Source organism: Syngnathus floridae, chromosome 22, assembly GCF_059516105.1.
Source record: "Syngnathus floridae isolate MCC-2025c chromosome 22, RoL_Sflo_1.0, whole genome shotgun sequence".
NCBI classification, from domain to species: Eukaryota; Metazoa; Chordata; class Actinopteri; order Syngnathiformes; family Syngnathidae; genus Syngnathus; species Syngnathus floridae.
Window position 1 is genome coordinate 12,130 of NC_142434.1, and position 26,226 is coordinate 38,355.

Genomic DNA, 26,226 nt, shown 5'->3' on the forward strand with positions numbered 1-26,226 from the left:
CCTAACCCTAACCACAGCAAGAGCAAGCCTAACCCTAAGCCTCAGCACAGCAAAAGCCAGCCTGAGCCTAACACAAACCCTAACCCTAACCCTAACCACAGCAAGAGCAAGCCTAACCCTAAGCCTCAGCACAGCAAAAGCCAGCCTGAGCCTAACACAAACCCTAACCCTAACCCTAACCACAGCAAGAGCAAGCCTAACCCTAAGCCTCAGCACAGCAAAAGCCAGCCTGAGCCTAACACAAACCCTAACCCTAACCCTAACCACAGCAAGAGCAAGCCTAACCCTAAGCCTCAGCACAGCAAAAGCCAGCCTGAGCCTAACACAAACCCTAACCCTAACCCTAACCACAGCAAGAGCAAGCCTAACCCTAAGCCTCAGCACAGCAACCCTAACAAAAAACCTAACAAGAAACCTAACAAGAAACCTAACAAGACCCCTAACAACAAACCCTAACAACAACCTTAAGCACAGCAAGAGCAAGCCTAAACCTAAGCACAGCAAGCCTAACCCTAAGCACAGCAAGAGCAACAAGAACCCTAACCAGCACATAAAACCTTAAGCACAAAGCACATAAAACCTTAAGCACAAAGCACATAAAACCTTAAGCACAGAGCAAATGAAACCTTAACAAAACACATAAAACCTTAAGCACAAAGCACATAAAACCTTAAGCACAAAGCACATAAAGACCTAATCACATTAAACCCTAAGCACTAAGCACATTAAACCCTAAGCACTAAGCACATTAAACCCTAAGCACTAAGCACATTAAACCCTAAGCACATTAAACCAATAGCACATAGCACATTAAACCAATAGCACATAAAACCATTAGCACATAGCACATAAAACCATTAGCACATAGCACATAAAACCATTAGCACATAGCACATAAAACCATTAGCACATAGCACATAAAACCATTAGCACATAGCACATAAAACCATTAGCACATAGCACATAAAACCATTAGCACATAGCACATTAAACCATTAGCACATAGCACATTAAACCATTAGCACATAGCACATTAAACCATTAGCACATTAAACCATTAGCACATAGCACATAAAACCAATAGCACATAGCACATAAAACCAATAGCACATAGCACATAAAACCAATAGCACATAGCACATAAAACCAATAGCACATAGCACATAAAACCAATAGCACATAGCACATAAAACCAATAGCACATTAAACCAATAGCACATTAAACCAATAGCACATTAAACCAATAGCACATTACACCAATAGCACATTACACCAATAGCACATTACACCAATAGCACATTACACCAATAGCACATTACACCAATAGCACATTACACCAATAGCACATTACACCAATAGCACATTACACCAATAGCACATTACACCAATAGCACATTAGACCAATAGCACATTACACCAATAGCACATTAGACCAATAGCACATTAGATCAATAGCACATTAGACCAATAGCACATTAGACCAATAGCACATTAGACCAATAGCACATTAGCACATTAGACCATTAGCACATTAGACCATTAGCACATTAGACCATTAGCACATTAAACCATTAGCACATTAGGCCATTAGCACATTAGGCCATTAGCACATTAGGCCATTAGCACATTAGGCCATTAGCACATTAGACCATTAACACATTAGACCATTAGCACATTAAACCATTAGCACATTAGACCATTAGCACATTAGACCATTAGCACATTAGACCATTAGCACATTAGACCATTAGCACATTAGACCATTAGCACATTAGCCCATTAAACCATTAACACATAGCACATTAAACCATTAGCACATAGTACATTATACCATGAGCACATTATACCATGAGCACATAGCACATTAGGCCATGAGCACATAGCACATTAGACCATAGCACATTAGACCATGAGCACATAGCACATTAGGCCATGAGCACATAGCACATCAAACCATGAGCACATAGCACATTAGGCCATGAGCACATAGCACATTAAACCATGAGCACATAGCACATTAGGCCATGAGCACTTAGCACATTAAACCATTAGCACATAGCACATTAGGCCATGAGCACATAGCACATTCAACCATGAACACATAGCACATTAGGCCATGAGCACATAGCACATTAGGCCATGAGCACATAGCACATTAAACCATGAGCACATAGCACATGGACCATTAGCACATAGCACATGGACCATTAGCACCTAGAACAATTAGACCTTAGCACCCAACCACATTAGACCTCAGCACCAAACCACATTAGACCTTAGCACCAAACCACATTAGACCTTAACACCAAACCACAGTAGACCTTATCACCAAACCACGTTAGACCTTATCACCAAACCACGTTAGACCTTAGCACCAAACCACATTAGACCTTAGCACCTAACCACATTACCCACTAGCACCTAGCTTCTAGCACCTAACCTCTAGCCTCTAGCACCTAGACCTTAGCACCTAGACCTTAGCACCTAGACCTTAGCACCTAGACCTTAGCCTCTAGCACCTAGCCTCTAGCACCTAGCCTCTAGCACCTAGCCTCTAGCACCTAGCCTCTAGCACCTAACGAACCAAAAATATGACATCATAAAAAACAGAGTATGACATCACAAATGCAAAACATCATCCCACAAAAGACATCACATCACCCCACATGCTCTTATAAAATAACTTGGCCAATGCGTTTGTCTGTTTGATTTGCTGCAAATCCAAATTATACCTAAGGATGGTGACAAATCTCATTATACTTAATAGGACATATTAAAAACTCTTTTGAATAAGTTCATTAACTTAATTGTTAATTAAATCATTTTCATTATGATTTTGTATAAATACTAGGTATAAACAGAAAATATACTACACAAAATGGGCAGTTTACTTGTTTGAAAAAGAGTGGGAAGTAAGACTTATTTCATTTATTTAAACGGAAGAAGTAAAACTTGTTTAATGGGAAAAATGGATTTGGTGGAATTCCAATTTTCAAAAATGAATGAATGAAGTCATTTCAATTATGATTTTGGATAAATATTAAGTATGAACACAAACACGACTGCAAAAAATGGCCAGTTTACTTGTTTAAAAAGGACTAGGAAGAAAAGACTTATTTCATTTATTTAAATGGGAAGAAGACTTATTTAGTTTGTTTAATATATGTTTGTTTCCGAGGCAAAATTGGATTTGCTGCAATTGCAAATTTCGACAAATTACGGTCCCAAATATTGACTTGAGACCTGATGGGACGTATTAATAGCTAATTTGATAGAAGTTGGTCATATGAGCAAGTGGAGTAACATGAGATCTATTCTCAATTACACAGCACACACAACTTTGGATCTTCTGAATGAATGAATGAGTGAGTGGGTGAGTGAATGAATCTTATTTGTTCATTTAAATTATGACTGTATAAATACTAGGTATAAACACAATATGGCCAGTGTACTTGTTTGAAATGGTCTGGGAAGAAGTAATCTATCCAATTTAAGACAAATGTAGTTACCTCTAACAATGTGTTACTTTATCTATTGTTGTCTGTGACTTCCCATGAATAAAAAGGAAGGAAGGACTCACCGGAGACGTCTTCGCCAACATCAAACCGTTGGACTTTTATCCTTCTTACAGTGGAAAACAACCAACACCATGGAACCTAAAGGAATGGAAGAAAACTTTAACATTTGGCTTCAAGCAACATTCGCAGATGCAACACAATGTGACATGCGGGCTTAGGGCTCGTTCGGGTTAAAGGTTGAGGGAGGGGCCCTCGTTTTAAACTACTTTTTTCAAAAGGAGTGGGAACAAGCAAGACTTATTTAATTTATTTAATGGCAATATGTAAGACTATTTTTCTTCCCTGGCAAAATTGGATTTGCTGCAATTGCCAATTTCAAGAAAGTACAGTGCCAAATCTTGACTTGAGACCTGATAGGACGTATTAAACGCTTAGTTACATTGACAGGAGTTGGTAATAAGAGCGAGTGGACTAGCGGTGGTTGAATGGATGAATGAATGTTGAAAGTAATTTAAATTATGACTTTGTTTAAATACTAGGTATTAACAGAACATCTACTGCGCAAAATGGGCAGAGTTTACTTGTTTGAGAAGGGGTGGCTTATTTAAGACTACGACTTATTTAATCTGTTTGTTCCCAGGCAAAATTGGATGTGATGCAATTCCAAATTTCACCACATGATGGTGCCAAATTTTGACTTGAGCCCTGATAGGAGATATTAAACACTGGATTACTACTTTGGATCTTTTCTTATATTACTTTGCAACAACATACTCGGTAAGAGATTAGGCAGTATAATCACATATGTTAACTAGAGAGTGCCCACACTCAATTTACTTATGGTTATGTGTTACATTAATTACTGTTAGGCATCATTTGAGCAGTCTGACCAAATCTTTGAATAGAAGAATTTGTGATTTAAGAAATTACTTCTGTTCAGGGTAATCAGATTTGTATATAATTCTAATGGTCGTCTTTTGAAAACTATTCTGAATTACAACTTTGGATCTTTTCTCATATTACTTTGCAACAATATACTCGGTGACAGATTAGGCAGTATAATCGCATATGTTAACTTGAGAGTGCCCACACTCAATTTACTTATGGTTAAGTGTTAAATCAACTACTGTTAAACATGAAATAGGAGGTGTTTAACATAAATGGAGGAAGAAATGGGTACTCACCATTGTGGCTCCTGGTCAATGATGCGAGCCTCCAACTGATTTGTATATTCATTCTTCTGACGGTGGGAAACGTACAGCCAACCAACACCGAGGAACCTAAAGGAATGAAAGAAAACTTTAACATTTGGCCTCAACCAACATTCGCATATACAACACAATGTGACGTGCGGGGTTAGGGCTCGTTAGGGTTAAAGGTTGAGGGAAGGGCCCTCGTTTTAAACTACTTTTTCGAAAAGGAGTGCGAACAAGCAAGACTTATTTAATTTATTTAATGGCTTAATTTATTTGTTTCATCTATTTTGGTTCCCAGGCAAAATAGGATTTGCTGCAATTGCAAATTTCAACAAAGTACGGTGCCAAATCTTGACTTGAGACCTGATAGGACGTATTAAACTCATTTAATGGGAAGAAGTAAAACTTATTTAGTTTATTTAATCTATTTTTGTTCCCTGACAAAATTGGGAAGGATTGGCAAGAAGTAAGACTTATTTAATCTGTTTATTCCCAGGCAAAATTGGATGTGCTGCAATTCCAAATTACACCACATGATGGTGCCAAATTTTGACTTGAGACCTGATAGGACATATTAAACACTTAGTTGAAGTGATAAAAAATGATAATAATACCGAGGGGGGCAACATGAATGTTCTGAATTAGACATAGTTTGAATATGCTTTTGAATATTTTTTAGGTAAACACTTTTGCTTCACTTTGAGGAGTGTGATAATCTAACCAAATCTTTGAATTGAAGACTTTGTGATTTAACAAATAGTTTGTTTTTAAGTTTAGGGTAATCACATTTGTATATAATTCTAATGGCCTTCTTTTGAAAACTATTCTGAATTACAACTTTGGATCTTTTCTTATATTACTTTGCAACAATATACTCGGTGAGAGATTAGGCAGTATAATCGCATATGTTAACTTGAGCGTGCCCACACTCAATTTACTTATGGTTATGTGTTAAATCAATTACTGTTAAACATAAAATAGGAGGTGTTTAACATAAATGGAGGAAGAAATGGGTACTCACCATTGTAGCGACTGGTCAATGATGCGAGCCTCCAACTGATTTGTATTTTCATTCTTCTGACGGTGGAAAACGTACAGCCGACCAACACCGTGAAACCTAATGGAATGAAAGAAAACTTTAACATTTGGCTTCAAGCAACATTCGCAGATGCAACACAATGTGACGTGCGGGCTTAGGGCTCGTTCGGGTTAAAAGTTGAGGGAGGGGCCCTCGTTTTAAACTACTTTTTTTCAAAAGGAGTGGGAACAAGCAAGATTTATTTAATTTATTTAATGGCAACATGTAAGACTATTTTTCTTCCCTGGCAAAATTGGATTTGCTGCAATTGCAAATTTCAAAAAAGTATGGTGCCAAATCTTGACTTGAGACCTGATAGGACGTATTAAACGCTTAGTTAAATTGATAGGAGTTGGTAATAAGAGCGAGTGGACTAACGGTGGTTTAATGGATGAATGAATGTTGAAAGTATTTTAAATTATGACTTTGTTTAAATACTAGGTATTAACAGAACATCTACTGCGCAAAATGGGCAGAGTTTACTTGTTTGTGAAGGGGTGGCTTATTTAAGACTACGACTTATTTAATCTGTTTGTTCCCAGGCAAAATTGGATGTGATGCAATTCCAAATTTCACCACATGATGGTGCCAAATTTTGACTTGAGCCCTGATAGGACATATTAAACACTAGATTACTACTTTGGATCTTTTCTTATATTACTTTGCAACAACATACTCGGTAAGAGATTAGGCAATATAATCACTTGTTAATTTAAGAGTGCCCACACTCAATTTACTTATGGTTATGTGTTACATTAATTACTGTTAGGCATCATTTGAGCAGTCTGACCAAATCTTTGAATAGAAGAATTTGTGATTTAAGAAATTACTTCTGTTCAGGGTAATCACATTTGTATATAATTCTAATGGTCGTCTTTTGAAAACTATTCTGAATTACAATTTTGGATTATTTCTTATATTACTTTGCAACAATATACTCAGTGACAGATTAGGCAGTATAATCACACATATTAAATTGACAGTGCCCACACACAATTTACTTACAGTTATGTGTTAAATCAATTACTGTTAGACATGAAATAGGAGGTGTTTAACATAAATGGAGGAAGGAAGGGCTACTCACCATTGTAGCGCCTGGTCAATGATGCGAGCCTCCACCTGATGTGTATATTCATTCATCTTACAGTGGAAAACATACAGCCAACAAACACCATGTAACCTAAAGGAATGAAATTAAACATTAACATTTACCCTCAAGACATTCAAAGATATAAGGCAACGCGACTACGTCGTGTTTGTATCCGCTGTCGCGCTAACGGCCATTTCGCGCCCACGGATTTGAATCTTGGCGGGAGTTTCCCCTATTCATTTCGACGGCACATTACTGCGACGTAATACCCGCTTATCTAAAACGGCAAAGTTAAAAGTAGAATTAAATAAAGTTTTATTTTTAATCAACGCAATAATTTACAACCGTTGACCAGGGAGAATCGTCGAAATTCGGCGTTTGTGGCTGGCAGCAGACGCCGAGCTCGACGCCCGCCCGCCACACTCACTCGCTTTTCGGGGCTACAAAAGTACTTCTTTTTAAAAACAATGAGTTGTATTTACCGTATACGCTCTAGACGGTCCAGTTGCGAGCAGAAAATAAAGATATTTCTGTTGCTAATCGTCGTGTTTGTATCCGCTATCTCGCTCGCGTCCATTCGCAGCCATCCGCGGCCACGGATTTGAATTTTGGCGGAAGCCACGCCTACTGGCTTCATTACCGCGTAATACCCGCTTATCTAAAACGGCAAAGTTAAAAGTAGAGTTAAATAAAGTTTTTCTTTTTAAATCAACGCAATCATTTATAACCGTTGACCAGGAAGAATCGTCGAAATTCGGCGTTTGTGGCTGGCAGCAGACGCCGAGCTCGACGCCCGCCCGCCACACTCACTCGCTTTTCGGGGCTACAAAAGTACTTCTTTTTAAAAACAATGAGTTGTATTTACCGTATACGCTCTAGACGGTCCAGTTGCGAGCAGAAAATAAAGATATTTCTGTTGCTAATCGTCGTGTTTGTATCCGCTATCTCGCTCGCGTCCATTCGCAGCCATCCGCGGCCACGGATTTGAATTTTGGCGGAAGCCACGCCTACTGGCTTCATTACCGCGTAATACCCGCTTATCTAAAACGGCAAAGTTAAAAGTAGAGTTAAATAAAGTTTTTCTTTTTAAATCAACGCAATCATTTATAACCGTTGACCAGGAAGAATCGTCGAAATTCGGCGTTTGTGGCTGGCAGCAGACGCCGAGCTCGACGCCCGCCCGCCACACTCACTCGCTTTTCGGGGCTACAAAAGTACTTCTTTTTAAAAACAATGAGTTGTATTTACCGTATACGCTCTAGACGGTCCAGTTGCGAGCAGAAAATAAAGATATTTCTGTTGCTAATCGTCGTGTTTGTATCCGCTATCTCGCTCGCGTCCATTCGCAGCCATCCGCGGCCACGGATTTGAATTTTGGCGGAAGCCACGCCTACTGGCTTCATTACCGCGTAATACCCGCTTATCTAAAACGGCAAAGTTAAAAGTAGAGTTAAATAAAGTTTTTCTTTTTAAATCAACGCAATCATTTATAACCGTTGACCAGGAAGAATCGTCGAAATTCGGCGTTTGTGGCTGGCAGCAGACGCCGAGCTCGACGCCCGCCACACTCACTCGCTTTTCGGGGCTACAAAAGTACTTCTTTTTAAAAACAATGAGTTGTATTTACCGTGTACGCTCTAGACGGTCCAGTTGCAAGCAGAAAATAAAAATATTTCTCTTGTTAGTCGTCGTTGAACCATCCGCTGTGTCTCGTTCGCTGCTATTGTTGAAAGCCGCGCCCACGGATTTGAATTTGGGCGGAAGTCCCGCCCATTAGCGTCATTTCCGCGTCACATGACTGCAACGTGGCAGACGTCATATTGCAACCGCTGTTTTGTATAGTAGACTTACAATTGTTATGCGTTGACATAATGGCGCACACAATAGATTTAAATCAATTAAATAAGTCTTCTGCCCACTCCCATTTAAACAAGTTAACTCTGCCCACGGATTTTAATTTCAGCAGAAGTTCCGCCCAATGACGTCACGTCCGCATCACGTGACCGCGACGTAGCAACGTCGTATAGCAACCGCTGTTTCGTATAGTAGGCTTACAATTGTTATGCGTTGACATAATGGCGCACACTCAAAATAGATTCAAATCAATTAAATAAGTCTTCTGCCCACTCCCTTTTAAACAAGTTAACTCTGCTGACGGATTTGAATTAAGAGAAGTTCCGCCCATTGACTTCATGTCCGCGTCACGTGACCACGACGGAGCAGACGTCATAGGGACTTCTGTTTAGTACACGTACATTTGTTGTGTGTTGTCTTAATGGCGCACTGGTTAGTATGTCTACCTCTTACGCATGATGTTGCGGATTCGACTTCCGTCTCAGCGCTTTTTCTTTACTCCCTTGCCCGTATGTATATACCTTAATATCATTTTTGTTATCTTATTAAGGCTATCTTATCTCAGGGTTTATTCAGACCATTTAAGTCTTTTAGTCCGCTTGTTTGATCCGGACCTAAAGCGGAATTCATTGTTTTCAGACTGTACATTTTGTAAGTGAAGTATGTATACACACCCACGCTTGTGACGATCTGTGTTCCCATTGGACAGCAATGACCAGGGCGGAACACAGAGCACAGAACCGAAAGTGGAGATAAACACGCAAGTCCTACGTGCTGCCTTCCTGCTCTGCATGTTTGTGCAGTTGGTTTGGATTGACCCTGTTTGTATTCACACCTGAAGTAAACCCCACGAGAGTTTGTTCGGAAATATGTAGCCTACTCACCTGAGACGTCTTCACCGTCGTGGAATCGTCGACGAGGAAGGAGCAGCACGCGTGAAGTCTGTGCCAGCAGCTGCAGCGCAAGTCTCAAGCCCCGGAGAGAGTCCGCTCCTTCACTTTGACATCGTCCTTCTCGCCTGTCATGGGTACTAAGGTATGCTACAGGTGCTTATATAAAATAAACTTGCCCCTAACGCGCTTGTCCATCTTTTTTTTTGTAATCAAGGAAGGCGTCGTCTACTCACCGAGATGTCTTCACCAACGTGGAACCGTTGACGAGGACGGAGCAGAAAAAGTCGTCCGGTGTCTGCCTGCCATGCGTGGAGTTTGTGCCAGCAGCTGCAGCCCAAGTCCCGGAGGGAGTTCGCTCGCTCCTCCACTTTGACGTCGTCATTCTCACCTGTCAAATTTGTCCGTTTCAGTACTTGGCAATTGGTGGGCAAAACGGGAAGCATTAAAAAGTGTCACTGCCTGACTTTGTATGGCAGTACATGAAGCGAGCATTGTCCCTGAGTGCAAATTTGTCATTGCTCTCAATCGCCACAACTGTTCTGCAGCCTGCCGAGAGACCTGCGATCCACCTGAGCGAGCAAGCGCAACCTTAAGTGGCCCGTCACGTTTACATAGTACAAATTAATCAGTAGTTTGTAAAACACTTTTTCCCCAAAATACATTTTGCTTTCTCATGTTCTGGCTAGCACCACCGCCTCACGGTGCCAAGGTTGTGGGTCCCATTCCCGTCCGTCTTCCTGTGTGAAGTTTGCATGTTCCTTCTGTGGTTACGTGGGCTTCGGCCGGGTGCTCCGACAAATCTTAATTGACGAGATTATAAAACATGTGCCCTACCCTACTGTACTGCACTTTGCAAACATTTGAAAGAGAGTCATTCAAAGCAGCCTGAAGTGGGCCAACATTCCAAACCTAGAGCCAGAACTCTCGCCCGCCGCTTGTCCTATATGCAGGTCTGAGGTTTCCACTCTGGTCACAGCGTCACGTCCGCTTGGACGAGTGCTTCGCCACAGATGAGGGCTGACGTTCCGGCGTGCGTCACTCGCTCGTCGAGCACGGAGCAGCCGGCCGTCGCCGTCCTTCACCAGTCGGAAGACAACCCGTGTGAGCGCGTCAACTGAGGGAAAAGCAGACTGGCATCGCAAGGACAGACTTTGCTGAGACACTCGACATAACATTTGTGGTTTCACTCGTTTATTGTCGACAGCAAGGCGATTGCATGGGTCCGTCTGGCATTTTCCAGAGTTCACTCTGTCACTCTTTGCATTAAAAGAAAGCAAACTTTCAAGCGGTCAAAAGTGGTGACGTACGTGGAGTTCTCCGGTGGGCGCCGGGTGGGATGGATTTCAATTTCAAGCCTGACCAAAGTCCCCCAAAACAAAGTTTCTGGTAAAAACAGTTGACGGGCACAGTCTCTTGCCTCGCTCGCCCATCTGTTCACTCGGTGAACTCCGCCTCTTCGGCCTGCCCCTCCCACCACCCGCTGGAGGTGCGTCAGTTCACTAAGTCCCTGGGATGCGCCCGTCCGCCTTCCGGCCGCACACATCCCGCCTCCGCCCTCCAGACCTCCGTTAGCAGCCGCAGCTCTTGCCGCCGCCTCTGAACCAGCGAAAAAGACTTGACCTGAAATACAGTCACAATTAGCGTGGATCGCACGCGACGGATCCATTTTGTACTCACCGTCCTTTTTCTAAGCCGTTCGCTAACAGGTTGGCAAATCAAAAGTGAGAGCAGGCGGAGGGAGGGATTACCGGTGAGAGGACTCGGGCAATTTAAAGTTCAACGAGAGCCCGACTCCATTTTTAAAACATTTGTCGATCACATAGACCCCCTTGGTCGTCCCCAGTCCAGCGTTGCGTTCCGACGACCGTTGTTATCCCTCGATCGCCGCCGATTGGCCGCTTAGGCCCTGAGAGAGCGAATGTCTTGGCGCAGAGTTTGAATGAGGCCGCTAAATGTAAAAGGAGGGTGTGGCTAACCCTGAGCCAAGTCGCTTGGTTATGTGCTGGAGCAAACGCAGCGCCCTGTGTGCGTGTGTGCGTGCATGTGTGCGTGTGTGTGTGCAGACGTGCTTACATGCGTTTACCGGAATAGTCTCGTGAACTCTCTGATGGCCCAACAAACTTGTTTACATTCATCAGCACTGCAAAAGGAGAAGCAAATTCAGCTCTATTACCTAAGCCCCGTCCGTTTCTCACACTTTGTCGTCGATGTTCACCTGGTGACTTGTTTGTGGAAATCGGTCAGCTGTTTGTGGGTCACCGTGACCGCACCTCCTGACGTCTCCTTGGGCAAGCCTTTCAGAGCGCTCTCTAACCAGCGGCAGAAGGTCTGCAAAGAGGGCGGGCGAGCGAGTGAGTGAGGGAGGGAGACGTCAGCTGTCCACTCAGCGACGGCTACTTACCGGCCGGTCGAACACCATGACCTCCCACAAGACCTCGGCGATGTCGGGCAGGGTGTACGGCGGCAGACAGAAGCAACACGAATGCATGAGCTGCGTGATCAGTTGCTGGCCGTGCTGCTCCATGGCCTGACCGATCAGCCGCTTCCTCAAGTCAAAGTCGTCCGTGTGCTTTGGGACAGAAAAGAGGCGCCACATTTGCGTCGGCTGGCAAAACGGACGCGTCGTTTGGCTTACGTCATTGGCCACGCCGGTATGGATGAGGTCTCGCACAAACTTCATGACGCTGCAGTTGGCGTCCCGGTGGTCCAGCGAGGTGGCGGCGATGGCGCACTGGATGATGTGCACAATAATGCTGCTGCTAAGCAGCGTGATGGGACTACGCTGCACAAACCTGATCAAACATGGCAAACACGTCAAAACTAACACAAAAAAAAAGTGTCTGCCCTTTCGTCGCTTTGGCAAATGTTGGAGCTTACAGAGTGGGAGCGCTGCTAGCTTTACTAGGGACTGTATTACATACACCTTACATTACATTTGCAAACAGTTGATTTCCTCAAAAGACATTCAAAAGACTGGGAGGAAGAAAAAAATAAAACAAAAGGTGCGGTGCGGTGAAGTGAAGTGCGCTGGCCTGCGCTGGCAACGCACCTGGTTGCCAGTCTGAAGAGGTCGTCAACGGTGTCTGGATGGTTGAGAAGGCCGTTGGCCTGCTCCAACAGCTGAAAGGTGGGCATGCACAAAGCCTGACAGAACAGGAGGGCGTTAACACCGGCCAGGACCAGCGCACCAGCCACGCAGCGCCACACGCGTCTGACCTGCAACATGTCCAGCAGCCCCTGGCGACAGCCCTCCTCCATTCCGTACTCGTCCACCAGGATGCTGCCCAGGTACAAGAAGCACGAGTGCGGGTAGACGCGGTAGACGCTCACCATCTGAGCACACCGACGACAACATTGTGAGCCAGCGGGCGGGCGGCCTAAAGGCACTTCTCCGACGGCGACTCCTTTGACCTGAGTCACCAGCGGCTGCAGCAAGGAGGCGGAACCTTTTCCCACACAGCGTACGGCAAAGCGGAGGCAGCGGCAGCATCGCTCCACAATTCGGTTGTCGGCCTGGTGAGCGTTGAGCGTCTCCGACAGCACGGGCCAGATCTGGAAGCGGAGAGAGCCTCAAGCCCGAGCTCACAGAAGACGCCTTTGCTGCCGTCAGCCAGCCAACGTTACCTCCTGGATGACCTTCTGACACGGGTGCGTCTGCCCGTTCTCCACGATGGGGTTGGTGTGTCTGAGACAGGCAAGCGGGCAACGTTCTCCGACTGCGCTGAGATGCGGAAGCTCGGCCGGGTCTCACCTGAAAATGACGGCCAGTCTGTCGAGGCAGACGGTGGGATCGGCCGATCGACCGTTGCTCGATTCCTCGGCCAAAAGCTGCCGGGGAGGGCAAAAGCGAGCGCCTTTTTATGCTTTGGACATGGGAAGAGCAGGCCAAAGAGAGGGAGGGAGGGAGGGAGGGAGGGAGGGAGGGAGGGAGGGAGGGAGGGAGGGAGGGAGGGAGGGAGGGAGGGAGGGAGGGAGGGAGGGAGGGAGGGAGGGAGGGAGGGAGGGAGGGAGGGAGGCACCTTTTTAAGGGCCGCCACCTGAACGGCGCACAAGTCGCCTAAGCATTCGGCGATCTTGTCCAGAGGCAGACGACCCAGGACCATCGCCGTACCTGCCGGGTCAAAAAACGGAGCTCGTAAGGACGTGGTGCCACTCCAAAGTGGCATCCCACCCCGGTACCCTTAAGCAGTCCCACGGCGGCTTCCGTGGACAGGGCAAAGGAGTCCAGCGAGCGAGCGATGTCCAGAAGTCCTTGGAAGTGCTGCGCCATGTGGTCCCTGCATACGGAGCAGATGTTGTGGATGGCCTTGGCCGCGGCCGAGGCCAGAGCTTTCTCTCGCAGGCCTTTCATCAGGTAGTTGAGCACAGGGTCTGACGGAACACAAGCTTTGCGTTACGGCGGCCAGAAGAAAGGCCGCCGGGGAAAGCAGGAGGCGCGGGTCCTGACCGAGGAATCGGGGGTTCCTGTCCACCACCTCGCTCATCTCGCCGACCAGCTCGATGCTGGTGTAGCGCACCGCCATGTGAACAGCCTCTGGCAGCAACACCACCTGCTGCAACACCTCCAACAGGGTGGGGTTGTTCTCACTAAAACAGTTAGGACACGGAGACGTCAGCACATTGGCCTTCTGGCTCGGGAACCCGTTGGAAACGCGGCGCGGCTCACGGGTCGACGCTTTTGGCAATGGCTGCCATTATGAAGAGAACCGCTTCGGTCACCACCCAAGGCGGGTTCCCATCTTTGAGGGTGGAATACAACTGAGAACACAAAGAAATCATCAGGCTCCGACAAGGGCCGGCGACGCCCTACCGAGCTGCCTCACCTGAGAGAAACACTCCATAGAGCCCACCAGAAATATCACGTCTTTAACCAGGTCAGACACTCTCATCCGGAACTCCCCAAAATCATCCGTCTCCTCCGGAATTCCTTCCTGCGCCCAGTAAACGCGCAGCGGTTGGTCGGTCGGTCGGTCGGTCAGCGAGGGCCAGCTCTCGCCGACCACTGGCGAGGACACTTACGTGGTCTGGGTCCAGCTGACAATGTCGGGCCAAACAGTGCAGTAGTCTCTGAATGTAGGGTCGGAAAACGCCATTCAGGGCCACGTCGTTGATCTTGTAGAGATTTTCACCCAGCCGGTACCAAAAGTTAAAGGAGATTTCCACCACCTGTAGAACACCTTGTTTGCTTGTTTGTTTGTTTGTTTGTTTGTTTGCCCGTTTTCATTTGCGGAATGCTCGCCCACCTCGTACTGCGGGTGTCCGGCGCAAATCAACAGCAGCTCCAGCGTCCTCAAGTCTCCCATTCCTCTACCCGGACTCCTGACCGTCGTCTCCAAAAAGGTTTCACACAGCTCAGTGAAGATTCTGCAATAATTCAGGACTCTGCCGGGCATATTAAAGGGAGGAGGAAGGGGGGGAGGGGGTTAGGGCCCTGCAAAGAGCGGCAAAATGCCGGCCCGTTGGCCGCCTCACTTGTCGAGGTCCTCGCGGGCCACGGCCATGTGATAGGCCGTCTCCAACGTCAGGACGCCCTGGAAGAGCTGCAGCGCCAAGCTCATGTTTGTGTCGACGTTTTCAATGGCGTAGAGGGAGGAGCACACACAGTCTGCGGCCGCCTCGTGCAGGTTGCTGGAGGTCTCGTCCCTCTGCTGCCAACAACAGGTCAGCCGCGTCAGCCCGCCACGTGCGCTAAGCTGGCCGCCGTCGGGCAGGCGCCTGCCTCACCAGAACTTGGAAGAGGATCATGAGCAGCTGGTTGCTGGCCATGAAGTTACTATCCAGCACTCCCAGGTTGAACCAGCTCCCCAGACAGCGAAAGACCTTGATCAGCATCTTCTCATCGCTGCCCGTCTTCTCCACACACGACCCCTAGGCGGAGGAAATACGTCGCCGTGAAAAAAAGAAGAGCCCAACCGCCCAAAACAAAACCCTCCCCATTGCGCGAGGGCAAGAGTTATTGGAATGTCTGCCGCGTTAAGATGAGAGTGCGCCGTTCAAGTGTCTCGCTCTCGGACCGGACGGCGATGGTGAGTGCGCCCTAACCAGGAGCGTGACCACCGTGGACGAGTAATATGCCAAGTCCTCGATGATGTCTGTCCTCCGATTGGCTCCGATGCGAAGCGAGCGGCTGTGGACTTCTTCGGGCAGCACGGTCAGAATCTCCATGAGGAAGGGCATGGAGCTGATGTCTCCGTTGTACCTAGCAGAGGCAAACGGCTCAAGTCGGACCGCGCCCGCACTTGGGTCCCACGGTTCAAACTGCAAAGTAGAAACTGCGTGAATTCTCACTTTTCGATGAGCGTGTGCACGCATCCTTTCCACGACGCCATCTGAAGAGCAAGGTCTGCGATGGCCAATGCCAGCTAGAATTGGGAGGCAAAGGAAGGGACGCTTATGCGCATCGCTGCAAGTTCCAACCTTTTCCGTTGGCAACTCGGCTGAGCGAGTCCGAAAACAAGGGGACAGAGACGGGCCGTCTCCTCCCCGGCCGTATGAAGGACGAAAGCGTGCCGCGTGCGCTACCTGCGTTACGATGATAGGCGACAGGTCTTTGAGGTTCTGGATGTGAGAGAGCAGCGAGTCTCGCAGAGCACCGTGCGAATCAGGAGGAAGCTCGTAGAAGGAAGTCTGGATCTTCATCTTCATGGTCTGAGCGGCAAAGTAGCACGACTCCACGTCCTGCTTGAGCTGCAGCAGCTGGTCTGAGATCTCCCAGGCGTACATCTGCAAAGAAAGGCGGCGGCGGCGGCGCAAGATCAAACCGTCAAACAACCAAACCGTCAGAGGGCAAACGGCGCACGCGAGAGCGTGTGAAGACGACACCTGAGCCAAGCGTCCTGAAAGCAACAAGTGGCAATGAATGAAGTTGTGTCAGATCCTGCTTGAAGGCTGACGACAACAACCATTGTGGAGGTTGATATCCAATCGTGGTTTTGTTTCGTGCTAAAAAGGGACCAAGATAAGAATGGTGAAGAATTTGAAAGGAAACAGATGAGCTTTGGGATGTGTGTGCTAATGTGCCATGCTACCACTTGAGAAAGGTTTGGCTGCTCCGAAACCAAGTGCGACTTGAGGAAGGTGTGTCAACCGCCCGAAGAAGGAAAGTAGCGTCCCCTGCTCGAGAGTTGAGCGCACTAGCCGGCTAGCTAAACGTCAACCACGGGCTCATTGCGGCTCTCAAGTCACCGTTTGCGAACGAGAAATGGCGCGGCGTCAGCCGACTTCTGCTCTACGCGAACGCTGAAAGGCCACCAAGGAGGAGCTCAACTTGCCCGCACACTAACGAAGTGACGTCAGCACAGCGGTTACATCCGCCATGCTAAACAGCTCACATACAAACACGGCACAAAAGACACAATGCAAGTGGTGGATATCACTTGAGAGAGAAAAAATAAAGTCGGTCAACTTGCTCGTCCTTGAGAGCGAGCGAGCGAGCGAGCAATTGGGAAAAGTCCGGCCATTAGCTTGTGTTGTGATTCATGCGTCAGTCAATGAGTATCTTTAGCAGAGATGCTAACGGGCTTCCGCAAATTGCGCACTTTTTCCGTCCGCAGCGATTCCAGATTGTCGAGGTGAACATAGAAACGTTTTGAAATACTGGTGAACACCAGCCGCCTTGAGCCACAGCGCCCAAGCACGCCCGCCCGCCAGCCTCGATGGGCGAAATGTCCCCTTTTCTTACCGATCTCTGGAGCTCTCCGAGCCACATAGAAGCTCGTTCCTTCCCGGCAGGGTCCGGGTCGTGATGCAGGGCCTGGACCGCCTGGTAGACGAGCGAAAGACTCGGTTTACCCCCCTCCATTGCTCGGATCCGAAGCGGCGAGCACAAAAGGCGACAAACGACGCGCTTGTTGACAAATTCTAGATGGTGTGCGTGCCGAGCGCCATCTCACACGGGTTTCCCGCGTGTAACTCAACTGATCGTCCGGCCTCAAACTCCAACCGCAACATTAGTTCCGCTCTGCTCGGTCGCACCGGAAACATTTCTGTACACACATACGATACGATCATACGTACTACATATTTACATACGTACACATACGTATATAAATACATATACACACGTAGATATGTATACATGTATATATTTACATGCTAAATACATATACACACGTAGATATGTACACATGTATATACTTACATGCATACATATGTATACATATGTATACTTACATATTCCTGCATTCTTTAAGTCCAAATGAGGCAAGACAGTCATGTCAATAAAAGCCAAAGAGTGTATTGAGCTGCGAAATCAGATCTTAAAATGAACATCGACCTTGTGCACAAATACACACACAAATCCAAATGCACTCTCTTGCAAAGAATGCGTGGTACGGATGGATCTCCTTGTTTGGATCAGGCGTGGGGGCTGTGAGTGGCGCTTGTCGGGGGATCGCGGCAGTTCAGGGTCCTTGGAGATTTTGACTCTGCAGGAGTCTCTGGAGCTCTTTGAACTGCTCCACTGTCTGGTCCTTTACATCGGGGTTGGAGATTTGCAGGCGGATGCTATCAATGGACCAGCTGTGCTCACCTGAGAACATCTCTGTTAGAATTCGAGCCACTACCGGAACCACCTGAATAGGAGGCAAAACAATTGCATGTGAAAAATACAATATGGGACTCAACTAAACTCAACCTGGTTCTGAGTCTCAGTCATGAAATGATACCTCTTTGTGGCTAAAAACGATAAAGTATACTAATGAAAATGGATGACTGGGCTAACTTATGTATCTTAGCATAGTTTAGCTTGGTTTAGCTCATCGTAATTTAGCTTTGCGTATCTTATCTTAGTTTAGCTTGGCTTAGCTTTTCTTCAGCGTGACTGATTGCGGAGCATTGGCCCTGCCATTGGATACAACGTAGAACAAACGGAAGAATAATGCAAGCGATTCTCAGCAGATGGAGACAGTCTCTCACTGACCTGAACCACAATGAGTTTCTTCTCTTTTGGTTTCTGGTCATCGGGCCAGTCCTCCCCGAAGCAGAAACAGATCTCGTAAGGGGGGGAATTCCCAGCCTCGCCCTTCTGGTACAAGATCAGTCCTGGACACAATCATTTGTTTTTTTAACCATTCCTCTTCGGGGAAGAAGCGGCGCAGCAATCAATAGCTCAAGACTTGCGTGTGTCACCTTGGAGGAAGTCGTTGAGGCTGAACACTTTGACCCTCCTCTCCCTCTCCAACTGATTAGGCCCACCCTGACGGGGCGCGCCCGGTCCAGACCAGTACACCTTACATTGGCAGAGGCGGACAGCGTAGATGTCTTGCTCCCAGATTTCTAGGATGAGTCCGCGATCCATCACGCTCAGCAGGGCCTCTGTGAATTGCCGCTGTTTCTGGCTCAGGATCTCCGAAGTCCCCGGGAAGGAAACCTGTTGCAGGTGGACGGGTCCAAAGAGGTCCACTTGCCGCGGGTCGGGCCCCAGCTGGCTGTAGAAAAGCCGGCAGCCCTGGGGGTTACTGACGGTCAGCGAACCCATGGGGCGGCCGCGGTACTGAAACTTCAGATCCAGATCTGTTGCTGCGGCAGCGCAAAAACAAATGAGGACACTGCTGCGTCGGCTTCGCGGCGTAAATGTCACGGGGCGTCGTCAGTCACTCACACGGGATGCTGGCGAGCAGGTTTGCAGAGTCCACTTGAGGCCGGACCTCGTTGCTCGCTTCCGGGCGGTCGACCTCATCAAATATTTGGAAGTCCTGCCGAGGGAGCTCGGAGGTGACGGCGGATTCCCGGAAGCGGTTGGCATCACCGTGCGGCGGCAGGACGGACACGGAAGAGGCCGGGCGGCAGATCCCGGCGTCTGAAAAGATCCCGAAACATCTGACAACCGAAAGGGCGCTCATGGCCGACTTGACGTACCGATGGTCAGCTCTGTCACGTTTGGCATCTGAAAGGCAATTTCCACGTTAGGGAGGTAAAGAACATGAATTTCATTCACGACGTGCCGTTACCTCGTCGTCGGCGTCGGCAGCGGCGGCAGCATCTGAAAGCAAAGGCAAGGTTGAAAAAGGAAGCCTTAAGTATGCCAAAAGAAGGTTGAAAAAGGAAGCCTTGAGCAGGCAAAAAGAAGGTTGAAAAAGGAAGGAAACCTCCTTGGAGCAAGCAAAAATGACATGGAAAAAGGAAGCCTGGAGCAAAGCAAGACTTGACCTGAGTCTACAAGCTGGTAGATTTTGCAGGCCTGCAGGGGCGTCTCTTTGGTGCCGTCAAAGTGAAGGCGAAACTCTTTACTCTTGTTCAGCGCACAGCGCAGGTTTGCTTTCCACTTGGCCGGGTCGGGCTCGTCCACACCTTCCTGAAATTTGCCCGTTTCCAGCGCCCACGCCTGGACGGGTGAAGAGGAAGTCGTCTCGCATCACATTTTGACATGGCCTCGGCGGTTTCGGTCCAACAGGAAGTTGACGCTCAAAGAAAGAGAAGTGAAACTTGTCCTTTCATGCCGTCGAGCTTCCTTTCAACTCAGACGCATGACAAAGCGAGCACAAACGACAGCGTGCCAGCCGGAGTCAGTCACACCTTGAAGATGGAGCTTTCCTCTTGATGCGTCGTCGGCAGGCTGCGCGCGGCGTGCTTCCAGGGGATCTGGAAGAGTCGGCGGTCCCAGTCGACCCAATGGAGGCCGGGGAAACGGCCGCTGTCCACCTGAGCCACGAGCCAAGGCTTCAAGCGCACTCTCCGGCCCTGCGCGCTCATGATCTGGCAAGGGAGGGAGGGCGGGCGGGCGGGCGTCGGTCATCAGCTGCTCATGCTGATCCTGAAGAGGTTCGTTTGGCTTTTACTGCGCTGAATATTCACATCATATCACCTCCCTCCCCCCTTTACTTCAGGAAGTGACACCCTAAGCGCAGAATGTGCCACGATACTTTTAGAAGGCATTGCGCTTCAGTATCAGGCTGAGCTGATGGACCGGAAAAGGTGTCTGAGCTCACCTGTCGTCGTCGTCCTCCTGGTGCCGAGATGCTACTTGAGACGTGCTTTCCCAAAGTCCTGCCGCCGCCGCCGCTCTCGCTGTCAACAACTCTCCCCCTCTCTGGAGCCCTTCCTTGTCCTGTGGCAGCTCTCCGATTGGCTGAGCCTTTCGCCCCCCCTTCCGTGGGCATGACTTGCTTGAAGAGGTCCTCAGATGTTTGCAAGCGTTAAAAATGTCAACCAGGATTTTTCTGCCTTGTTTTGTGTTTATTTCAATGTTCTACAATTTCACATTTAGTGACCAGCTCTTAGCGATGCCTCCATTTCTCCACAAAGCATGCACACTTTGGTGGAGGTGACTTGAGGATCAAATTAACTTGGCACGGAGCGCTTCAATCAATCAATCAATCAATCAATGGCCATGCAGCAAACAGTTTCCAATGCACAAAACATCACTGAGCCAACTGTGCAAGCAAAACACACGACTCAAAGACGGGGGGAGGGAGCAGGTCGCCCGGCCTCATTTCTTCCCAAAACCTTCCGGGTCGAGCGTGGAGCCGCCCGCCGTTTCGTCCCCGACTTGAAGCTTGGACCCGAGATCTGTGACGGAGCAGGTGGGCAGCATACAGCCCACGGAAGTGAACCTGGTGCCAGTCAATAGGTGACTTTCCAAGACGGCCACAATCGGGAACCAAAAGGGCAAATGTGCAACATTTCTTTCGACTCACTCGTAAAGGTGCCCGCTTTCGTTTGACGTCGAGTTGAAGATGAGCCACGGAGTCGCGGATGTGTCCCGCGACGTCAGCTTCGATGTGTCGTCGGAGGTCGCGTTTGGCGTGACGCTCGTCAAGCTTGACGAGTTGCTGAGGAGAAAGAAGCAAGCGAGTCGCGAGTCGGTGGTGCCGATCGCTCCGAAGCCACAGCCACCGGGTTGGGCTGGCTTCGCGGTCTTAGGGCTCTCGTAACCGGCTGAATCGAGGCAACTATTGTTTGTGAATACTGTGCATCCAGTGAGGCCCGAGTGCAAAGGCCTTCACCGAGGGTTGGGGGGCAAAATCGCTGCTTGCATAACATTTTGGCAGAGTTAAAGTGACGAGGCTGCGAGGGGCGCACGGGTCGCGCGTCGGGGGTCGAATAATAATAAAAAAAATTAAAAATAAATTCGCTCAAGGTTTACCAGTGAGCCGGGCTTTGGGATTCGGTTGTCTGCACGATAGGATGAGATACATCCAGCGGTGCACGAGTGTGACCCCGCAAGTGTCTGGTTGACATTCTCGCAAGACGACGAAGGAAACGAGACAGAAAAGTGAGCCACGTCGACGACGACGGAACGTGAACCGACCGCGTTTCGTTTTGCTTTGGCAGCCGTTGAGTCTCGGCATCTCTGTGAAGAAGAAAAAGGCCAGTCAGCCCGCTTTGAGCGAGCAGCTCTCATTCCTAACGTCCGGCGTCACCTGGTCAAGCGTCGAGGCGGCTGAGCCGAAAGGCACGTCATGGCGGTTGCCAACACCAGCGGCCACTTCATAGCTCCGGCGGCGGGGCGCGAGTCTGCGTGGAACGGAGCCGACGACCCTCGAGCTTTTATACACCAGCGCCTGAGCTGGCGCCATCACGTGTTCTGAGCTTATCGCAGGTCTGCCGCCGGGCCAAAGGTCACGGAGTCAATATTTGTTCTCGGGAGCGACATGGATATCTCGCTCTTTTTCTTTCCGACGTCGGCTCAAACTAAACAAAAGAAAAAAACTTTAGCGAGCCGCTTCCGTTCGGGGCTGTACACCGAAGCCACGGCGGAGTCGGGATGATATCGTGCCAACGATGGACCTGGCCAGGCCGGAAATGTCCGGAAACAATAGGGCCGGGCCTGTGAGCTGAGGACGAGACGAGGGGAAGGAGGACGAGACGAGGGGAAGGAGGACCCGACGCGCTTGTTGGACTTTCACGGGCCATGACGAGGCTCTCCCGCTCACGGTATATGCTGGGTGAGAGAGACCTTTTGCGTTTCAATAGCAACGACGCATTGCAACGTCTCCGAAGGTAAGTGGGGTCCGACTGCCGTCTATTCATACCCTGAGAAGAAAATGAAGGAGAATATCCACAAGTGAGACCAAAGTCACCATTTTGATCAGACTTTATCGTGGTCATTTATAACACAACACATGACGAAACGAGCACACTTGAGCTCCGGCGACCAGAAGGACCAAATATGGGAGAGTCGCAGGGTCGGTTATTTTTATCGGAAGTCGTCGGCCGAGAACATGCCCTTGGCCCGCCGAAGGATGGAGTCTTTGGAAGCGTCGTAGGGATGCTCCTTGGACGGGATCTCCAGCACGGCCGGGATGGACTGCATGTGGGCGTCGATGGCGTGGCGAATCATTTCGGCGATGAACTGGTTGATGAGGATGATGCCAATGTCGTTGCGAGCCAGGAAGCCCCTGACGCACCACGAAAAAAGAAATGTACATGTACTTTGTCACTTTACAAGGAGCCAATGGCGTAGGCAGCGAGGGCCGTATCGGAGTCGTTGAGTCACAGAATAAACAATGACGACAAAACAAGCAGAAATTTGAGTCACAAGCAGCAAAATTACATTGATATACTGCTGGAGCAGAGCCACAGTCAAATGTTTACATGTTGACTCGAATGAGGAAACCCAGTCTCGATTTCCATTTTTACATTCAACGATTGCTGGATTGCTGGCATCATCGTCAAAAATATTACTACTGATGTTTGCTTATACAGAGAAAGCATCATTTCATTCGTATATTTGCATGATTTTATTTAAACAGACGTTTTTTTGGTTTGTTTTTTCCTTTTGCTACTTGCACCATTATAGTGCTTCCCAAAATTTGGTCTTAATAATATTTTATGTTTGAAGGTTTTTTGTTTTTTTTAATCCAAGGTAGGTTATGATAAAAAATAAAAATAACTAAAAAGTGTTTCGCCTTGGATGTTCAAGTACGCGCATCAATCAATAGCTGTGTCGAAGTAGACGGTTTGGGCCTCTGATGAAGAAAGACAACATTTTGGTCGCAATGTCATTGACATTTTAGTCACGGACAAATTCTACCTGACAGTATTTCGGGGGATACACGAACGACGTTCAATGTGATTAAAAGTATCCGAAAAAGGCAACACGCTTCTCATTCCACAGGCAGGCGTGCGTGCGTGCATGCATGCGTGCAAATTAATGTTTGGCCGCTTCAAACCAAAACCAGTCGCATTATTCTACTCCAGTTTCATGCCGACGACGCCAAAAGCACGTCACGTCATCGTCGATCAAATGACTAAATGCAGCGCTTACTTGAAGGTCTCCTCGATCTCCGTGATGCTCGTGTCTTTCTCCACCACCAAGAAATTCGGTTTTCGGTTCTTGTTGAGTTCGCCGATGCCGCCGAGGAGAAATCCGGTGCAAGTGTCTTCGTCGCCGATCACGGCGATCAGCTTCCCGCGGCCGGCCATCGCGCAAAAACGAAGATGGCAAAGGCGAGAAACTAGCGGTTCCCAAAATGACTAGCTATCAGCTGCAGATTACGTGACGGTCGGCTGACCGGTACTACCGTCGCAGATCATGTGACGGTCAGCTGACCTGCACATCCGTCGCAGATCATGTGACGTCAGCTAATCAGCGCCCCCTGGCGTGGATTGCCTGCACGAGCAGAGACACACATGCCATACGTGCGGTATAGTGATGTGCATTCCAGTTTTTTTAAGTGAACTGAATCTTTAGAATCAGTGCATACACCGCCCTTTTCATTTGTACCTAATCACAGGCCACTTCATTAGGGAAAAATCACTTTCCCGTTGGCTGTTTGATCTGTGACGTCACTCGGACACGCTATTAGGTACAGAGGAACAGATAGGCGAAGATTCACGAGTGAGTGACGGACAGCGTTGCTGCTATGCCAGCCGACACGCGTTATGCCGACATTGATGTTTTAATTTTATATTTGTTGGATTATAGTTGATGGTGTTATTACACCGAATGTGTTTGTGTTTGAATGAAAGGTTGAAAAAGAAATCCGTTATGCCGACATTTGTTATTTTGGGGGACACCAACTCATATAACAACGTCAAACACATACATATTGTCATATAAAGCAGTTAACCAAATGTCTGATTATCTTGTTTTGATTGGCGAATATAAAAACAAGGAATAAAACACCCGACAGCAAATGCCATGTTTCCCTCAACTGCGACAACAAAAGCACAAAAGCAGAACACAATGCACTCGTTATTTCCACTTCACAAGTGGAAATCTTCATCCACTTGAAGGCAGCATCAACTCTGGGGCAAAGCACTCGCGGTCAAGTGAACAAACCCAAACGTGTCACCGCTAAATACTGGTACTCTATCCGGTAAAGTGCGCACTTCGGAGAAGTGTGCGAGCATACAAGTGTGCGAAAACCGCGGCTCTTTGAATAGTGCTTGTCACGTCATCGACTTGCCGCCATTCGGATCTGTGTCATCAAACATGGCGCCGACAGGCCCTTTTTTGGGGGGCAGTTTTGCTGCTTGAAATCATTTTTAAACAGGAACGGGGATTTTACCGAACGTCGCCAGTGTTTTGCTTCAGTCCGCAATGAAGTGCGGCTTACCGGTGTACTCACTTCCGCCGAGGGCGCATCGATCAAGTGTGTAACAACGGCGGGAAAGGATTTGGGGGAATTTGGACACGCTACGCACTCGTAGCCAGGACGGAAGCGCGCAATTGAGGCACGCATGCAAGGGAATTGAGAGGGTTTGGACAGGGCCCACGTCGTAGTGGATTTGTAAATAGGACACGGAAGCAAGGATGGTGAGTTTGCCAGCCGAAAGTCATTCTTGTGCGTTTCATGTCACACTCGAACGGCCAAGTGGGTCGCCGTGCCTCATTTCATGTCCACTGGGTCGTTGCAGACGACCGCAGCGCTGACTGCGGGTTTGGAGCGGATTCCGGACCAGCTCGGCTATCTGGTCATCAGCGAGGACGGCGTTCTGGCCGTGAGTGACCGACAGACACGTTTCATAAAATGCTTCCCTTTTGTCATTTGAGTTGTGTCAGGAGATTGACAAGTAGCAGAGAAGTCAACGTGCAAGATGGGAAACTTTTGCAAGTGGACACGTGACTGACTAGGGACACTAAAATGTTTGATCAATGTCAACAGACGTAACGTGGCTTAATGCTGACAAAGTACGACCAATCGCTCCACTATGAAAGAAAGCTTAATTGAGCCATGTTAAGCTTTCTTTTTGATATACACGTTCTGGCAGCCCCACTGTTGTGTATTTGCTCATTGAGAGAAAAGGAAGGCATTGCAGGGCTTTTCGATTGACTTTGTGTGTGTGTGTCAGTCTTCAGGTGAGCTGGAAAATGATGAGCACACAGCTGGAGTGATCATGCAGATGGTTCGCACGGCCAGTCGCTTCCGGTTGGCGGGATCGGCCGATGTGCCCTTCAAACGCATGTCAGGTAGTGCGCACAGTGGTTGGCTGGCTTTTAGTGTGGCTAACATCTCATCGTTTCTTCAGTGATCTTGGAGGATTTTGTTTTCACCGTGACCGTTTCGGGTCAGAAGGTTTTTGTGGTCAAACGGCAGCACAACCAGCAGGACCCCATCAGCGTGTAGCATCACCAAGTCAACGCCATGTCGTGTTCCAATCGTTGATGCTTGTTTGTCCATCAATAAAATGTAGTATTTGATCACATGAC

General features: G+C 48.1%; 5 protein-coding genes and 3 long non-coding RNA genes across 18 annotated transcripts; 3 read left to right on the top strand and 5 right to left on the bottom strand.

Annotated features, from left to right (window-relative positions):
- Positions 1–262: 262 nt before the first annotated feature.
- Positions 263–8,651, bottom strand: LOC148378912 (uncharacterized). 2 transcript variants are annotated; one of them, XR_015855378.1, is made up of 5 exons: positions 8,510–8,651; positions 6,877–6,972; positions 5,736–5,831; positions 4,703–4,798; positions 263–3,656 (listed from the first exon to the last, which is right to left on the bottom strand). It is a non-coding gene; the product is annotated as an uncharacterized LOC148378912 (long non-coding RNA). The 2 variants fall into 2 exon arrangements; XR_015855377.1 differs by having other exon boundaries at positions 7,365–8,629.
- Positions 8,652–9,082: 431 nt separating this feature from the next.
- LOC148378913 (uncharacterized) lies at positions 9,083–10,118 on the top strand. The gene is made up of 3 exons (XR_015855376.1): positions 9,083–9,245; positions 9,446–9,771; positions 9,844–10,118. It is a non-coding gene; the product is annotated as an uncharacterized LOC148378913 (long non-coding RNA).
- Positions 10,119–10,798: 680 nt separating this feature from the next.
- tnpo3 (transportin 3) lies at positions 10,799–17,564 on the bottom strand. Of its 3 annotated transcripts, none has more exons than XM_088366877.1 (24): positions 17,311–17,478; positions 16,452–16,571; positions 16,152–16,352; positions 15,918–15,991; positions 15,672–15,828; positions 15,354–15,497; positions 15,102–15,277; positions 14,873–15,011; positions 14,649–14,795; positions 14,453–14,560; positions 14,296–14,387; positions 14,077–14,216; positions 13,809–14,000; positions 13,649–13,740; positions 13,381–13,457; positions 13,254–13,314; positions 13,041–13,181; positions 12,846–12,962; positions 12,679–12,773; positions 12,265–12,421; positions 12,031–12,198; positions 11,845–11,957; positions 11,703–11,769; positions 10,799–11,249 (listed from the first exon to the last, which is right to left on the bottom strand). In XM_088366877.1, exons 3-23 carry the CDS (start codon positions 16,350–16,352, stop codon positions 11,709–11,711), a joined length of 2,652 nt encoding a protein of 883 aa, XP_088223003.1. In that variant the 5' UTR covers positions 16,452–16,571; positions 17,311–17,478; the 3' UTR covers positions 10,799–11,249; positions 11,703–11,708. The 3 variants fall into 3 exon arrangements, with proteins under 3 accessions (XP_088223003.1, XP_088223004.1, XP_088223002.1); XM_088366878.1 differs by lacking the exon at positions 17,311–17,478 and adding an exon at positions 16,658–16,674; XM_088366876.1 differs by lacking the exon at positions 16,452–16,571 and having other exon boundaries at positions 17,311–17,564.
- Positions 17,565–17,845: 281 nt separating this feature from the next.
- On the bottom strand, positions 17,846–20,728 carry irf5 (interferon regulatory factor 5). 7 transcript variants are annotated; one of them, XM_088367267.1, is made up of 9 exons: positions 20,558–20,728; positions 20,145–20,324; positions 19,860–19,953; positions 19,580–19,611; positions 19,488–19,515; positions 19,231–19,428; positions 18,759–19,148; positions 18,550–18,671; positions 17,846–18,202 (listed from the first exon to the last, which is right to left on the bottom strand). In XM_088367267.1, exons 1-9 carry the CDS (start codon positions 20,726–20,728, stop codon positions 18,032–18,034), a joined length of 1,386 nt encoding a protein of 461 aa, XP_088223393.1. In that variant the 3' UTR covers positions 17,846–18,031. The 7 variants fall into 7 exon arrangements, with proteins under 7 accessions (XP_088223393.1, XP_088223392.1, XP_088223395.1 ...); XM_088367266.1 differs by having other exon boundaries at positions 19,779–19,953; XM_088367269.1 differs by having other exon boundaries at positions 19,779–19,953; positions 20,145–20,382; positions 20,558–20,697.
- LOC148378916 (uncharacterized) lies at positions 20,056–23,431 on the top strand. Its single transcript, XR_015855445.1, has 2 exons — positions 20,056–20,390; positions 20,456–23,431. It is a non-coding gene; the product is annotated as an uncharacterized LOC148378916 (long non-coding RNA).
- On the bottom strand, positions 20,784–22,143 carry LOC148378917 (uncharacterized). Its single transcript, XM_088367357.1, has 4 exons — positions 21,992–22,143; positions 21,880–21,921; positions 21,266–21,400; positions 20,784–21,181 (listed from the first exon to the last, which is right to left on the bottom strand). The coding sequence occupies exons 1-4, from the start codon at positions 22,060–22,062 to the stop codon at positions 21,058–21,060; spliced, it is 372 nt and encodes a 123-aa protein (XP_088223483.1). The 5' UTR covers positions 22,063–22,143; the 3' UTR covers positions 20,784–21,057.
- atp6v1f (ATPase H+ transporting V1 subunit F) lies at positions 22,648–24,120 on the bottom strand. The gene is made up of 2 exons (XM_088367358.1): positions 23,839–24,120; positions 22,648–22,969 (listed from the first exon to the last, which is right to left on the bottom strand). Exons 1-2 carry the CDS (start codon positions 23,994–23,996, stop codon positions 22,768–22,770), a joined length of 360 nt encoding a protein of 119 aa, XP_088223484.1. The 5' UTR covers positions 23,997–24,120; the 3' UTR covers positions 22,648–22,767.
- An 867-nt stretch (positions 24,121–24,987) lies between these two features.
- On the top strand, positions 24,988–26,217 carry lamtor4 (late endosomal/lysosomal adaptor, MAPK and MTOR activator 4). 2 transcript variants are annotated; one of them, XM_088367364.1, is made up of 4 exons: positions 24,988–25,332; positions 25,434–25,517; positions 25,869–25,986; positions 26,046–26,217. In XM_088367364.1, the coding sequence occupies exons 1-4, from the start codon at positions 25,330–25,332 to the stop codon at positions 26,141–26,143; spliced, it is 303 nt and encodes a 100-aa protein (XP_088223490.1). In that variant the 5' UTR covers positions 24,988–25,329; the 3' UTR covers positions 26,144–26,217. The 2 variants fall into 2 exon arrangements, with proteins under 2 accessions (XP_088223490.1, XP_088223489.1); XM_088367363.1 differs by lacking the exon at positions 24,988–25,332 and having other exon boundaries at positions 25,339–25,517.
- Positions 26,218–26,226: the final 9 nt, after the last annotated feature.

What these genes read in the sequence shown, in the direction of transcription:
- tnpo3 (XM_088366876.1), bottom strand. Translation starts at nt 17,430, where the DNA reads ATGGAGGGGGGTAAACCGAGTCTTTCGCTCGTCTACCAGGCGGTCCAG. An exon ending in CTATGGAGTGTTTCTCTCAG is followed by an intron (nt 14,388 to 14,452) that starts GTGAGGCAGCTC and finishes TTGTGTTCTCAG; the next exon opens with TTGTATTCCACCCTCAAAGA. An exon ending in CAGGAACCCCCGATTCCTCG is followed by an intron (nt 14,001 to 14,076) that starts GTCAGGACCCGC and finishes GTGTTCCGTCAG; the next exon opens with ACCCTGTGCTCAACTACCTG.
- irf5 (XM_088367263.1), bottom strand. Translation starts at nt 20,728, where the DNA reads ATGCCCACGGAAGGGGGGGCGAAAGGCTCAGCCAATCGGAGAGCTGCC. An exon ending in CAGGAGGACGACGACGACAG is followed by an intron (nt 20,383 to 20,557) that starts GTGAGCTCAGAC and finishes GAACCTCTTCAG; the next exon opens with GATCAGCATGAGCAGCTGAT. An exon ending in CTGCCGACGCCGACGACGAG is followed by an intron (nt 19,516 to 19,579) that starts GTAACGGCACGT and finishes ATTGCCTTTCAG; the next exon opens with ATGCCAAACGTGACAGAGCT.
- LOC148378917 (XM_088367357.1), bottom strand. Translation starts at nt 22,062, where the DNA reads ATGAAGTGGCCGCTGGTGTTGGCAACCGCCATGACGTGCCTTTCGGCT. An exon ending in CCGCCTCGACGCTTGACCAG is followed by an intron (nt 21,922 to 21,991) that starts GTGACGCCGGAC and finishes TCTTCTTCACAG; the next exon opens with AGATGCCGAGACTCAACGGC. An exon ending in CCAAAGCAAAACGAAACGCG is followed by an intron (nt 21,401 to 21,879) that starts GTCGGTTCACGT and finishes CTTTCTCCTCAG; the next exon opens with CAACTCGTCAAGCTTGACGA.
- atp6v1f (XM_088367358.1), bottom strand. Translation starts at nt 23,996, where the DNA reads ATGGCCGGCCGCGGGAAGCTGATCGCCGTGATCGGCGACGAAGACACT. An exon ending in GAGATCGAGGAGACCTTCAA is followed by an intron (nt 22,970 to 23,838) that starts GTAAGCGCTGCA and finishes GTGGTGCGTCAG; the next exon opens with GGGCTTCCTGGCTCGCAACG.
- lamtor4 (XM_088367363.1), top strand. Translation starts at nt 25,413, where the DNA reads ATGTCCACTGGGTCGTTGCAGACGACCGCAGCGCTGACTGCGGGTTTG. An exon ending in GCGAGGACGGCGTTCTGGCC is followed by an intron (nt 25,518 to 25,868) that starts GTGAGTGACCGA and finishes TGTGTGTGTCAG; the next exon opens with TCTTCAGGTGAGCTGGAAAA. An exon ending in GCCCTTCAAACGCATGTCAG is followed by an intron (nt 25,987 to 26,045) that starts GTAGTGCGCACA and finishes TCGTTTCTTCAG; the next exon opens with TGATCTTGGAGGATTTTGTT.